The sequence below is a fragment of the Psammomys obesus genome, unplaced genomic scaffold (genome assembly GCF_907164565.1).
Source record: "Psammomys obesus unplaced genomic scaffold, mPsaObe1.curated_primary_1811, whole genome shotgun sequence".
Taxonomy (NCBI): domain Eukaryota; kingdom Metazoa; phylum Chordata; class Mammalia; order Rodentia; family Muridae; genus Psammomys; species Psammomys obesus.
In genome coordinates, this window is record NW_026592890.1 from 6,592,207 (window position 1) to 6,607,737 (window position 15,531).

The window sequence follows — 15,531 nt, forward strand, 5'->3', positions numbered from 1 at the left end:
CCAATGTACTTTATTAATGCACGGAACTACATAGACCTCCACAGACTACCACAAATTAAGAAAAGGGTTAAGCACATTTGTTGAAAGAGAATAGGCCATAGGGGCCTGCTGCTTATCATTCATGGATTGAAAAGGAATGTATCTGTCAAAGTCCAGACAGGACCTCACCACTAAAGCCCCGCTAGGCTGGGAAATGAAGATGGCTTTACGGGAAGCATATTGCTTGAGTCATCTATAACTTTCTAGATAGAATGGAGACATGCAGAATCTTCTGACTTGAACTAAACAGAAAGAGGGCCTGGTGCCTAGCGATGCTCATACTACTATTATAGGACATAAATAATTGAGAAGTGGAGGTTGCCGTGGTTATGCATATTCCCCTAATTGATGATTACAGCGTCTCTGAGTTTTGACGGCACTTGTAGAACAATAGCCCACAGCTGAGGACATCTTTTCTCTAATGCGTTTTCAATTAAGGTGATGTAAAGTCAGTCCTGTGCTCGTAAGAGGTTTCAGTTGACAACTATATAACATATATATAATATATATATATATAATAGGTCCCATAAAATTATTACAGAGATGGGAAGTTCCTGTCTTGTTCTGCTTGTTTGCGGTGGTTTTGGTACGAGCACAGCTACTGTGTGGCCAGAACAGCACATACAACTATGCGTGTGTCTAATTGTATAAATGACAATGAGAAATGACTGTGGTACAAGGTAACGCATTTAACACAGTGTATTTTTCCTTCTAATTATGTGTGAGTGTATGTTTGTGTATGTGAATGTAGAGCCCACAGAAGCCAGATCTCCAGAGCTTTGGATCCCCGGGGCTGGAGGTATAGGCAGTTGTGAGCTGCCCAGCATGGGCGCCGGGAGCAAGGGCTGGGTCCCCTGAAAGAGTAGCAAATGCTCGTAACCACTGAGCCATCTCTCCAGCCCACCACACCATGGTTGTTAGTGTGTGTGTGTGTGCACGCGAGTGTTTGTGAGGTGGATGTTTGTTCATGTATGTGCAGGTATACCTGTGTGCTCAACAAATGGGAGCCAGATGGCAGCCCCAGCTGTTGCTCCTCAGACATCACCCTCTCCCCCTCCCCCAAACTGATTTTCTTGGTCCTTCACTGGCCAAGAACTAGCCATTGGGCTGGGTTTGCTGGCCAACCAGCCGTGGGACCTGCGTGCCTCCACCTCCTGGGTTGTGAGTGTGGGCCTCCACGCCCAGCTTCTTCGTCCAGCTGCTGGAGACTAAGCTCCAGTCTTCCCCCTGCCAGACAGTTCACCAGCTTAGCCAACTCTGTAGCCTCCACAGTTGAAATTTCGACTTGTCCTGTTTGTCTTCTATTTTTTAAAAGGCAAATAAAAGAAACTCACTGCCAAGTAATTTGCTGCTCTAGCACTGTGGTTCTCGACCTGTGGGGTCGTGACCCCACTGGAGAGCGTATATCAGATATCTACATTATAATTCGTAACCGTCACAAAATCACAATTACGAAATAGCAACAAAATAATTTTACAGTTGGCGATCACCACAACATGAAGTGTATCAAAGGGGCGCAGCATTAGGAAGGTTGAGAACCCCCACCCCCTTCACTCCTCTGGGTGGCATTTTCTCTCACGCTTGATCTCATCTTGTTTGGTCCTGCTCATCACTCCCGCATGCAGCAGGCTAGGCTTTCTGGGTCTGTGTAACTAACCTGGTAAGGTCTAATGTTTGCTGGTGAAGGAACGACTAACAGCTCATCTCTTGGAATATTAAACACGGGTCCTTGTCCTCTCACAACTGAAGATCCTTGGAATTCTTGATAGGAAAATCCAAGTTTGGGAATGACAAGAAGCGTTGAAAAGATGCCATCGGTGCAGAAGCATCAAGCCAGAGAAACTGACGTTAGTTTTGTTTGTATTTTTTTTTTTTTTAACAGTCTTTGAGCCGTTATCCAGACTGGATTTTCCCTGTCGCTTCTGCTGTCCTGGACATGTTTTTTCTGGGGAAAGTTGGCAGCAGTAAGTCGTTGGCGCTCTCTCGGTGCTGCTTGTGAACTTCCTGGGACTGGAGATTACTAGCGCCTTACAGAAATTATCTGCTCGGCAGCCATGCATCATTTATATCAATCTCTGGCAAAACCTCAGAAAAAGATACGCTGGCGATCAACGGGCAGAGCCCAGTAAAAACCCCTCCCTGGGCGGAGTGACTCCAGGAGGGGGGCAGCCTCGTGGAGCCTGCTTCTCCGAAGGGCTGAAACACCGCGCCACAAGCCAAACTCAGCCACTGCTGAAACCAGAGAGGAGCTCCTGCGGGATCCACAGAAGCAGCCGGACTGTGGAGCTCTTCCATCGTGGGGACAGGAAATGGCCCATGAAGTGGACCTGGAGTCCTTCAAGGAGTTGGAACGGGAGGTCATTCTCCGGGTCCTATATCGAGATCAAGCTGTTCAAAACGTCGAGGAGGAAAGGGTCCGGTAAGCGTTCCTACCTGGGGCGGTGCTGCGGGGCTTGGGGTTTTCTGTTCAGAGTGACCCGCTTTCTTGTGACTGCTAGCTCAGAGCTGAGCTTCTGGCCCAGAAGGGTCACAGCGAAGGTGTGGAGATGGGGATTATTTTTGCAATAGGACTAAATTAATCTCACGATTCTTTGGAACAGGTGCCTTTGAGGATGTTTGCTCTTTGTGCATTTGCCCACTTTTGGGGGTAGCTAGAGGAACACTGACAGGCTTCTAGCAGCCCCCCAAGGGAAGACTTCAGTTAAGGTCTCCCCCCTTGTTTTCCGTGTTATCTGAAGGCACAAAGGGGAGGGGGTGAGGACCAGAAAAGCGGTGGGATCCGTTTCTGTCTCTTCTCTTTGTGCACTTGTGCAGTACAGCTGGCTTGGAGGGAGGAATGGCGAACCTGCTCAGCCTGTTCCTGACCCCTTTATCAACAGGAGCTTCTTGTCTGGCCTGGCAGGGTTGCTGGGCTGCAGGAGCCCTTTGGTTTGAGGTTACACTTACTGGCAGCTCTGGACATAGTCAGAGCCTCCCACTGTTAGCTGGGAGGTTCCTTCTGTAAACACGTCGCTCCTTTTTATCCACGTTCACCGGCATGCCTGAAATCTCAGCACCTGGGTTGTAGGAGCAGGATTAGGAATTCATGGTCAGTCGGGGCTGGAGAGATGGCTCAACAGTTGAGGCCACTTTCTAATCTAATCTAATTTTGGGTTCCATTCCCAGCACCCCAGTGGTAGCCCACAACCATTTGTAACTCCAGTTCCAGGGGGATCCAGTGCCCTCTCTGGCCTCTGTGGCTACCAGGCACTCATGCGGTGCACATATAAACACACAGGCAAAACACTCACACACACAGACACACACACACAATTGAAAGAAATATAATTATGTTTTAATTAAAAAAAAAAGTTCAAGGTCATCTTTCTGCCATTAGGCATGTTTGAAATGCAGCAGCTGGATGAGAGGGCATATGCTTAGACGGAAGAAGCCGGTGATTCAGTCCTGGCGCAAGGGAGTGCTGCAGACAGGCATTTCTAATAGACCGCTTCAGAGTTACAGGAGAGACGGCTCAGCAGTTCGAGCACTGGCCGCTCTTCCAGAGAACCAGGGTTTGCTTCCAGCACCCACAGTTTACAATCATCTGTAACTCCAGTCCCAGGGGATCCCGGTACCTTCTTCGGGCCTCCACAGGCACTGCACACACATGATGCACTGACATACACACAGGCAAAACACACAATAATAATAACAACAATAATAATAATAGTAATAATAATAATAATACCACACGTATAAGATAAAATTTTTGAAGAATGAGAGAAATTGTCTGGTTAACCAAAGATACAAAGTTCCCCTCCCCCCATGTTCTTTTCTTTCATTTATTTATTTATTTTAGACACGATCTCTTTCTATAGCCCTGGCTGCCCTGAAATTCCCTGTGTACATAGACCAGGCTAACTTTGAAATAATAGAGAGCTGCCGGCCTCTGCATCCCAAGTGCAGAGATTAAAGGGGTGTGCCAGATACCTGGCCCCTCCTTTATTTCAAAACCCTTTAAATATACTTATAAGCTCTGATTCATTGAAATAATAATAGGCTGAGAAAATGGAACTTTCTGTGATGAATAAAGAGACTATTTGGAATAGTAGCAGCCTCATGGATACTGGGAAGGAAGGTTCTATTCTGAAAGGAGATGAACAGAGCATAAGAAGCCTCTGAGATGGGCATGCAATCTTTTGTCATGAAATCCTCACAGCCACCCTGGGAGATTAGGTACCATTTTCACAGAAAATCCTGAGCCTGTGTTTTAAGTGAGAGACCAGCTCATAAAGTCAGATACCAAAGCCTTCTGTCTCCACAGGGTCTGTGGAGGCTCCTGGCTGTAGTCCAGTGTCTTCCTATCTGTTCTAGTTTTACCTCTATTGCTAGATACATGAATATAGCAATATTATTAATTATATAAAATTTATATATATTTATATAAATATATAATATGTATTATATATGTGTGTGTACATGCTTGCTTGCTCGGCTCCATTTCTCTGGTCTCACATAATTCACCCCTGCCTAGGGGATGGCTCTGTCCACAGTGGGCTGTTTCTTTCCACATCAGTTTAACTGAACACAGTCTCCCACAGATGGGTCCACAGGCCAACCAATGCAGACAGTCCTTACTGAGGCTCTTCCCAGATGATTCTGGGTTAGGCCAAGTTGACAACTAAAGGTAACCATTACTCCACTCAATCATTATTCAACTCACTGGGTCACAGGAAACTCAAAACACACCTGCAGCACCTTCGGTGGAAAGGGGCGAAGAGCTCCAGCCAGGAATACAAGGAAAAGAGCTGTGCGCGTTGCCAGCGGGCCCTGGGCCTTCTGCTGAACCGTGGAGCGGTGTGCCAGGGCTGCAGCCACCGAGTGTGTTCCGAGTGCCGTGTGTTCCTGCGGAGGACTCGGGCGTGGAAATGCACCGTGTGCTTTGAGGACAGGTAAGCATCGTGGGTAGGTGTGTATGTGTTTGGATATGCAATAGTGCTCCTTTTCTCCTCTGGCCCAGGACTCGGGGGTGGTCCAGAACACACAGGCTACCTTCAGACTCAGTGTGTGTAGCCATCACACCTCGGTCGTTAATAGCTGCTTCCTGAAAGCATCATTCCAAATCTGATCCATACAGACCCACAGGTTGCTTACCCCAGAGCTACTCTTCTCTACTTGAGATTGAGACATCTTGATTTAAAAAAGGTTTTGTTGTGTACACTTTCTTTTGAGACAGGGTTTCAAAGGGTTTACAGAGACCAGGCTGGCCTTGTAGTTACAGAGATCTGACTCATGAGTGTTGGAATTAAAGCTGTGTGATATCATGCTCCACCATAAAAAAATGTTTTTAGTTATGAATGTTTGGTTACTGATGATAAACTGATCCACAACTTGCAATTTATTTGGATTTCTTGATTAGTGCCTTAGGTTTTATATATATCGTGTGCGTGTGCGTGTGCGTGTGTGTGTGTGTGTGTGTGTGTGTGTGTGTGTAGCCCAGCTTTATTTATCCATATATGATTGGGTCTCTGCAATCCAGGCTGGCTTCAAACTCAATATATGTAGCTAAAGCTGACCTTGAACTCCTGTTCCTCTAGCCTCCAAGTGCTGCCATTACAGCACTTGTATACCCAGCCTGATGCCTGGGTTTTCTTAGACCTTATCAGGGATGTGTGTCAGGGATGGAGTGGGATCCTGAGCCCATGGAATCGTGTTTTGAAGGAGAAAAGTGGGCTCTAGTGCAGAAATAGACGGTGCCTGTTGGTACCGAGTCTCCATCTATTTTAACCATTTGACGTTGAGAGGTTTAATTTTTTTTTAATTTGTATATATTTTACATGCATGTATGTCTGTGCACATTGTGCGTGTCTGGTGCCCACTAAGGCCAGAGAAGGACATTGTATACTCAAAGGACATTGTATACTCTGGAATTGGACTTAGAGATGGTTATGGACCACCATGTGGGTGCACAAGAATTGAACCCGGGTCCTCTGGAACAGCTGTCAGTGCTCTTAGCCAGTGAGGTGTCTCTCATGAGGGCTTTTTTTTTTTTTTTTTTTTTTTTTTTTTGAGGGGTCACTTTGTAGACCAGACTGGCCTTGAACTCACAGAGATCTGCCTGCCTCTGCCTCCTGAGAGCTGGGATTAGAGGCACACGCACCATGCCCGGCCACAGGGAGCAGCATTTGAGCTGGCTTCCCCTTCCTAAATCAGGAAGCCTGTCTGCCTGGGTACCCTGACATGAACGCTTGATTTCCTGTCCCTTTGCAAGGCTGAACACATATCAGTCACTCAACAAATGACAGGAGTGGCCTTTCTGTTTGAACCAGCCCCGTCTTTCTGTCACAGCACCTATCTCCCCTTCCTGGATTGGTTGCCCTCTTTTCTTGGTCTTGCTGGAGTCAGGGCCTTTCAGGGTTTTCTTAGTTCAAGAGAAAAACCCTAAGCAGGACCATGCACTACCCTGGCCACCTGGTGGGGGTGTGGGCCTAGAGAGGGGATTGGTTCCAAGCTATCTCCAGAAAGGCCCAGGTACTTTCTTCCCCACTCATCAGCCACCTGGCTCTGATGTCTGCAGTCAGCCCTAACAGTGAACCTTTAGCAGGTTTTCCCATTCTGATAGCTGCAAACTAAGGATCAAAACAGAAGGTCTGGGCTGAGGCACTCCCCTAGGAGGTGACTGTGCTGAAATCTCTGTCCTCTGCGGCATCACCTCTACTCGGCATCACACCCAGAATTGTAACTCGAGCCAGTAAGCACACAAAATGTCATTTCTATAACCCCCGGCTTCCTTATTTTGCAATAAGGATGTTTTTCAAAATACCTGCCGCAATTGCATCATGCCAGGTGGCTTCGTGAAGGAAGCTGTGTTAGAAGAGAGATAATCTGCAGTAACTCAGGCCTTCTCTCCCTTCTTTCTGCTCACGTCACACCCTCGCTCCTGGCTGTAACTGTCCACTCGGGGGTCACCACCTCACAGAGCTCAGCTGGTCCCCTCTCCCGATCAGAGACGGGGACCTACGAAAGGGTCTTGATTCCATCCACATTTCTCCCCCTTGCTTTTCCCTCAGTAAAAATGAGAACTGGACCAGGAAAGTAGGGTTTTTTGTTTTGTTTTGTTTTTTTTTACATCAAGAAAGAGGAGACTGGGAGGGAGCACCAATTAAGTATACAAAGAAGGGCCGGGTGTGATGGATTCTGTGAGTTCCAGGCCGCCCAGGACCACACAGTGACACTCTCTTCCTAAAGAATGACAGACGACTTAGATTCTGGCTGGGAAAAGGGCCTGTGAAGTGTGCTGGCTGTGGTGCGGGAGGCCGCGGGAGACATTTGGCAGCTTCTTCCTTCAGGGAAAGTTTTATTCTTAGAGACCTGAGACCCAAAGCTCAGAACCAGGAGGGAGAAGGGAGCCAGGCTGAGTCAGAGCTGGCAGTGGCTTCCAGACCATCATGGTGAGAGAGTACTATTAAGCCTTCCTTAAAGTTCCCACCCACCTCGAGGGGGGCTGTGGAGTGGAGGCTGGAGCCGAAATCGCTCCTGAGGCTGTGAAGCAGTAAATGAGCCTGGAGCCCAGGCTGTCACCCCAGCCTGCCTGACTGGGCTGTCACCCCAGCCTGCCTGACAGGGTGCAGCCCTGGGAGGAGCAGAGTGAAGAGGCCCGTGCGAGCCTCTGTTCTAGGTCACGGCAACTGCTGTTAACGTGCATACTCTAAAGAAGCCACAACAAGGGTCTGTGGCTATGTTACCTGGTGGCCTGAGGAGGTGGAAGACTAAATGAGCAACAGGAGCTGAGCCTGGGAGTGTGGGTTTGTACTGCTGCTTCCTCCAGAAGCTGAAGTAGAGGAATCACAAGTCCAAGGCTACAGTGTAAGACCAGCCTGGGGCCTGTGTGTGGCTCATCAGACAAAGGTTTGCTGTCTATCAATGCAAGCCCGACAACTTAGTAAGGCCTGTCTCAAGATAAAAATAAAGAGGCGTGGGTATGCCTCTCGGAGGTAGAACATTTGCCTAGCTAGTGCGTTCAGGGTCTTGGGGTCAACAACCTGTATTGTTTTAATGTAATAAAAACTCCATTGCAATGAATGAGGCATCAAGTGTGGAGGCGCATGTCAGGGGTGATGAGAAACTCGAGGGTGGCTCAAAGGGAACTGGGTTCTAGCAGGTAAAGGAGGGAAGAATGAGTCTTGATCCTGAGTCTTTGAAAGCGATAGTGTTTCTTGTGGAAGTGGATTATAGGGTATGGTAAAATCAAAAGAAGCAGAGAAGTGGGGAAGCGATAGAAGGAATTCCATGAACAGAGACGCCGTTGAAAGGGCTTAGAAGGATACATGGCCCATCGTTTGGAAGTTGCCTTCTGGAAAGAGCAAAGCTGACTCCATTGAAAAGGCACAGTTTCATTGCAAAGAGGAGGGTGATTCCAGCGAGAGGAAATTGGGAGAGCTGATGTAGGAGGAGCTGATTACCAAAGGAAGAGGGAGCTGCCACAGGAAGGGTGACTCCAACAGGAAGGGGTTCTCCCATGGAAACGGGGCGGGTCCTTAGGGAGAGGGAATACTTACTATGTGTTAGAGCAGCAGCTCTCAACCTGTGGGTTTCGCCCCCTTTGAAAACCTCTATTTCCAAAAAAACTTACACATACCATTCATAACAGTAACAAAATCACAGTTCTGGAGCAGCAACAAGAATAATTTCATGGTTGGGGTCCGTGTAAGGCGAGGAACTGTGTTAAAGGGTTGAAGCATTAGGAGGGTTGAAAACCGCTGGACTAGAGCATTCACAATCAGGAGGTGATGGAACAGTGTGAGCAGAAGGAAGCAGGGGAGCCAGCTGCGGAGCTTCCCCTGGGTTTTGGTTGTCCTATGACAATTCTGCCATGGTATAAGGTAATCACTGCTGAAATGTCAGATAACTAAGCTGCCAAGGTTTGCTTTGATTTTCCCCTTTAAAATATGACATGAAATCAAATCCATCACACCTGAAAGAAGCCTGCTCATTTATCTGGAGTGGATTTCTGAGGAATTACTCTTGCCTAGTCCTTCCCTTCCTCAAATTTTACGCTTTCGTCTATTGCTTTGTTCATGCTTAGGAGCTGGAGAAGTCATTTATTCTTTAGGTACCTGTGGGTTTGCGCTCTCTGTTTCTTCAGGGTCCTTTGTGATGGTGTTTTTGTGGTGTTATGGAACCCAGGGCCACGTGCATGCAGTAATTTTGCCCTGCTAACATGGCTCAAACCTAGGCCCTCATGCATGCTGACCAAGCGCTCTCTACTTCTGAGCTACATTCTCCAGCAGCTGCATGCACACAGCCTTAGGGACTCGCTTCACACTGGGAGTGAGCTGACAGACATCAGAAAGCCAGTATGCCACTGAGAGCTCTGGATGTGGCCAAACAGCAAACCGTAGATTGGCTTAAAACATTATGAGACTGTCTAACTTAAAAAATAGATTTCCATTGTGCTTCTCAGACATGAACTTTGTAGATGACAATGCCATGCTAAATACCAAAAGGCTGGTCACTCCTGCTTGGACCAAATGGGTTCAAGCCTGAAACTCAGGGAGTTCTCCAAGTCTGAAAATATTTGAGCAATAAGTGTGTTCTGGAATTTTTATAAAATAACTAGAGCAGAGTGTCTTAGTTACGGTTTCTATTGCTGTGATGGAACACCATGAGCAAAAGCAAGTTGGGGAGGAAAGGGTTTATTAAGCATACACTTCCACATCACTGTTCGTCAGCAAAGGAAGACAGGACAGGAATGCAGACAGGGCAAGAAGCTGGAGGCAGGAGGGGACGCAGAGGCCAGGGCTGCTGCTTCCTGGCTTGTTCCTCAAGGCTTGCTCAGGAAGTGCTCATGCACTTTCTCATAGAACAGTGGTCCTCCACCTTCCCAATGCTGCATCTCTTTAATACAGCAACTCATGTTGCGGTTGACCCCCGACCATAAAATTATTTTGGTTATTACTTCATAACTGTAACTTTGCCACTGTTCTGAATCATAATGCAAACATCTGTGTTTTCTGATGGTCTTAGGCAACCCCAAAAGGGAGTGGTGACTCACAGGTGGAAAAACACTGTTATAGGACCTAGGCCCACCAGCCCAGGGATGGCCCCACCTACAGCAGGCTGGGCCCTCCCACATCAATCACTAATTAAGAAAATGCCGGAAGTTGCCTACAGCCCAATCTTGTGGACGCCCTTTCTCAGCTGAGTCTCCCCGGTGTCAGATGGCTCCCGCCTGTGTCAAGCTCACATAAAACTAGCCAGGACTCAGAGTCCCGATTGAGGCAGGTGGCGCTGATGCTTTCGGGGGCTGTTTCGGATTGCTCAGATATCCTGGATGTGCCAGCCCTGATGCCAGTGGAGAGAAGTGTGAGTTCAGTTGACCCTGGACTTGGCATCATCCCACTCTTGAATTACTCCTATAAAGCAGAAATGATTGCCATAAGATCCTGGGATCTATTAGAAGGGACTAAATACTTTTCAAAATACTTTTCCTTTTTTTAAGTGTTTGCATGTACATATACATACATGTATATGCGTGTATATGCACATACATGTATGTGCGTGTGGAGGGCAGAGGTTGCTATCAGGTATCTTCCCCCAGTGCTCTCCACCTTACAGGTTGAGGTGGGGTTTCCCATGTGAGGCCAGAGCTCATCCATCTGGCTATTCTAGCCAGCTAGATTTGGTCAGGGACCCCTATGTCCACTTCCTGTATGCTAGGGTTATAGAAAGAGATCACACCTGCGCAGCATTTATGTGGGTAAAGGGCATCTGAATTCCAGCACGAAGCTTGTCTGAGGTTAGCGTACTACCCACTGAGCCCTAGATTAAATCATGTTTTAGATTAGGACCTGGGGAGTCAGGGGCCTCATACATGCTAGGCAGGTGCTCCATCGCTGAACTGAAATGCTCACCAATTTCCTTGTTTATTTTTATTTTTGATCAAGGTCCGGTTAAGAGGCCTCACCCAGCCTTGTAGTCTCTCTGCAGTCCAGACTCTGGCTTGTGATTTTCCTGCGTCATCCTCTCCCATGGCTGGGGTTCCAGGCCTGTATCACCAGACCCTGATAAATTGGGATTTGGATTGGACATTAGCGTGTTCTTACAGGATGGCATATTGTGTTTTCTGCATGGCATGAGAGAAATTTTATTGAAAATCAAGTGACATTTTAAAAAAATGAAGGTCCCGAAACGATTGTTTCCTATTAAGGTAAAACTTCCCAGAGTTGAGTAAATTTCAGACTAACCCTCAATATTTCCATGAGTCCACTGTTTAGGCAAAATTCTGCGTTACCACTTTCCGCCCACAATGGCAGATAACTGAAATAACCCACTGTGAAGGTGACGACGTACTTCCCATTCACTTCTGTCAGTGAACACAGTCCCGTGAGGAAAGGACCAGCCATCCAAAAGGCAGCAAAGTGACGTCAACCAGGAGTGTCCAAGCAGGGCTTACTCTGTGCTGAGATCAGAGTTCAGTTCCCTCACAGCCCATCTTTTGTTTCAAACGTGTAGCACAGTGAACAGAGACCGTGTGTCTGTGCTTCTTGGAGGTGACACGCAGGGGCTGGAACCCAGGACTTTTTGTGAGCGAGGCAAGCCTCCACTGAGCTACCCCTCCAGATCTGTGTGTTCCCCGTGACATAGAAACAAGTCTGAGACAGTGGATAAAGAATTTCACATGGTCAAACACCAGCCAGGAAGACTTCCTAGCGGGCTGGGCTATGTGATTACTTGTCCTGGTGTAGCACATGCTGCTTCATATGGAATATGTGTAAGAGCAGGGAAATTATTTACAGGCTTCTGACATTTTATCCACATACAAAGAGAGAGTAAAGACTCCTAATATGCTTGAATCCAAAGCAGGCGGTGAAATTGTAGAAAACTAAAATTTGAGACCTCTTTATGTACGTTTATCTGATGAACTCTCTCTCCAGCCCTGTCTTCCATTCTTTCGCCTTGTCTGAAACAGGATCGAATGTCCACCGCTGCGTATGCCAGGGTAGCTGGCCTCTGAGCTTCTGAGAATTTGTCTCCGCCCATAGGCTCTTACTACCACATGTAACTTTATGTAGGTTCAGAGATCTAAACTCAGATCTTTACACTTGTGAAGCAGTCACTGACTGTACCCACTGGGCCCAGCCCTGGATTGCATCTTAGTGCATCTTAGTGAGACAGGGCCTTGCTAGGTAGTTCAGACTCAGGCTGGCCTCAAACTCACAATTCTCCTGCCTCTACCTCTTGAGTGGTAGGATTAGCAGGCGAATGCTAACATGCCCAGAAGGAGAATGCTTCCGTACAGTTATGCATATCCTTCTTGTTGAAGGTCAGGCTCACTTTGTGGTCAGTGCTTGACTTTAAGCCAGTTCCTGGCTTTAAGCCCCCTTTGAGAATGAGTGAGCTTTTGATTCTATGATGCCTTTGGTCTGTCCTCACTCTTGTCATCTACTTAGTTCAGTGGAGCCTGACACCATACAAGGAGGCAGTTTACCCAGGCTGCCACTTGGCATGGCAATCGGGTCAAGTGTTACCCCGATGGGCACTCACAGTCGCAGCGGGGCTGGGGCTGAGAGTTCGGGCAGCGGGGGCGGGTATTTCTGTACATTGTGCTTTCATAAGGCTTTCCATAAGAACGTATTCATGTCCACAAGCAGGCCAGAGTGCAGCCCCAGGCCAGCAGACGTCATACGGCTCCTGATGACTCAGCTCCTGTCCTGCTCCACTGACACAGCTGTTTCAGTGTCGTTATGAATGAGCCTCTTTTTTGCAGAAGAGAGCTGTCCCAGGGTTTTGGCCCAGTCATGGAACTGACCTTAGGCTGCTTTGCTCTGAAATCCCTCCCACACTGTGGTGATTGGGTGATGGTAGGGTTAGATTCTGGAATTTCTTTGATTCAAATGCATACTTACTGGTTTTCAGAAGTCACCAAAGCGCTCCTTTCATAAGAAAGCTGTGGACCTTGCCATTCCCCATAATGCCTATCCTCCACCTAGTTCCCAAGTCAGTGGGTTTCAGGGTGCCTTCAAGGGGCTTTCCCACGAGGAGTGACCTCACTGGGTTTTTAGTCCTGGGTCTTACCCTTTTAATCAAGAATTCCAATTGATGCCTCTTTGTCTTCTGTAATGCAATATCAGAGGCAGCTGACCTTGGTCTTATCACCTGCTCTTTATGTCCTGGAGATGATCCCTCCTCCCTGTCATTACAGGTAAAGTGTGTCTGGGAAAGGGGTCTCTCCACTTGATCTTTATAGACCAAGGTACATCCTTCTGAAAAAATTTAAAAAGTACTATACAGAGAAATATCTGGATACAATTAAAGATAAGCTGCCCCCAATGACATAAATACAATATAAAATTATCTTCAGTCATTTTCAGACCCTTCTTTTATGATTCAACTAAATAGTTAAAAACATTTAGTGCATTTTAATTTCCTGGGGGTGGGTGTGAGTGTCAGGACAGCTTGTGGGAGTCAGGTCTCCCCTACCACGTGGGTTCCTGGGATTGAACTTGGCTTGTCAGGCTTTTCAGCAAACACCCTTCACCCAAAAGCTAGTTTTTAAAACATGAATATATACACATGGTGGCTTTGGAGGCCAGGAAGCAGTGTCAGAGTCCTTGGAACTGGAGTTATAGAGAATTGTTAGCTGTCTGGCCTGCCCCTGACCTCTCTCTCCGTAGTCCATGGACATCCAACCTTTTGGCTTCTCCGGATCGACTGATCGAGGAAGAATTGTCTTGGGCCACACATCCAGAAGTATCCAACCAGAGGCCAGAAAATGCGTTATCTTTTCCTCTGCATTTCACAGCTTTTCCTTGTTTTGTGTTCTGGGAAAGCAGCTGAACCAAGTCAACCTCAATCTGAACTTAGTTGATTTGGTTCTGCCTTTTATTGGGTGTCAACAGGCCACCCTGGGCTTTGGTCTGGTCAGTGTCCCAACCCCCCTACACTTTGTCCCTTGTCTCCTCCAGCTGGATTACCTGTTGTAGTTGTGGTTCTTTTGCATGGAGGCAGCAGCCATGTTTTTGAAAGCTGCTAGCCCTGTCTAGTTGCCATGGTGATGCTTTCTTAGCAAGGCAGTCCCTCTGGTCTTGCAGGCCCCATGGAGATTACCTGTGGCATTTTGCCAGTGGCTCTTTGCCATCTCCTTAGACCTCACAACTGTCTAACTTGAGCCCTAGGAGATCTGACACCGTCTCCTGGCCTTCAGGGGAACCATGCAGTCACATGGTGCAATGCTTGCACGCAGAGCAAACACACAGACATATAGACTAAGCACGAGTGGGTGCTTCTCGCCTTGTGCCCTTAGCACCGTTCTTTAGGTAGCACAAACCCCTCTGAAAGCACACTGCTACAGTCTCTATCCACTGGGAATCCCACCTCCTCCCTTTCTTAAGGGACTCCCGGAAGAGGTGGGAATATTCATTTATTCATCAGCACACTGTGCTGGGAGTGTCTCTGGGTGCCATGGACAGGTCTCCTGAGGTTAAGAAAGGAACAGTTGTGGATGTTTTGCAAGAAGAGTTGATAGCAGCGCGATAAAATCATAGCTTTATCTTCATCACAAGTCTCCACCTTTTCATAGTTGCCTAGGATTTAATCACAAACGTCTGTCTGTTTCCTGTACCAACGTCAAAAGCAGCTCAGCTGGGCTTGTGGGCAGACAAAACAAGCCCACACTGATTTCGCTTCATCACTGTGAAGCACCTTAGCTGCAAAGTTGTTTGAAGAAAAGTTTTCAACTGGGTGACTGCACAGACGGCCCTTAGCAGGAGTCTGAAGCCGGACTGGCCCACAGGAACCTTGCTGCTCTGTTTCACAGCAGTTGGCTGCTTCATCTGGAGGTTTTGCAGCCTCAGCATCCGGCAAGCCACCAGGGTTTCTTAGCAGTGTTCTTGGGGTTTCTTTGCCATCAGGGCCTTGGCCAAAGAACAGACCTACAGGGATGTACCATTTTCAGACATTCAACCAATTCTGTAGACACAGACCTGTCTTCCACCTCCTGTCAGTGGGATGGTGAAAATGTCTTCAGTGTCTCTGGAGACCTCATGTCCACTTCCTCAGTTGCATGAAGCATAAATTAACCGCTTCCGTGCCTGCAGGTGCTGCATTTTGATGCAAAGTGAAGTCCTCCCCTCTAAATGCCTATTTAATTTGCTGCTTGCTTGCAGCAGTGAGGTAAAAATGTCTTTCTTGCTAGGCTCCTCCTGCCTCCTCATTAGGAGAGACATCTGTGTGCTGGAATTTTCAAAGCATGTTCAACAGTTATTGCTCGTTTGTTAATCCGGCGTTAGCAGGGTTGAAGCCCATAAAGATGGTTGCCAGTGCTTCCGGAAGCAGATGGGGCATCAGGTGCGAGATGGTTATAATTCCAGCCTCCCTCAGATGGGGCCTGCCTTCCATGCATGTTCATCCTGTGGCTCTCAGGTTGCAAGAGTTTGTATACGTTTATGTGACGTCTGTACACAACACTGTCATCTACAAAGATCCCTGTGCCGGTTAGTGTTTGTCATCTTG

At 47.5% G+C, this 15,531-nt stretch overlaps 1 protein-coding gene across 2 annotated transcripts in view; it reads left to right on the forward strand.

The window, feature by feature from the left end:
• The first annotated feature begins 2,348 nt into the window (after positions 1-2,348).
• Positions 2,349-15,531, forward strand: part of Sytl3 (synaptotagmin like 3) — a 54,873-nt gene continuing 41,690 nt past the window's right edge. For both annotated transcript variants that reach the window (XM_055615945.1, XM_055615946.1), the window contains exons 1-2: positions 2,349-2,458; positions 4,752-4,970. In XM_055615945.1, the coding sequence (XP_055471920.1) occupies positions 2,349-2,458; positions 4,752-4,970 (329 nt within the window). The remainder of the gene's footprint in view (positions 2,459-4,751; positions 4,971-15,531) is intronic.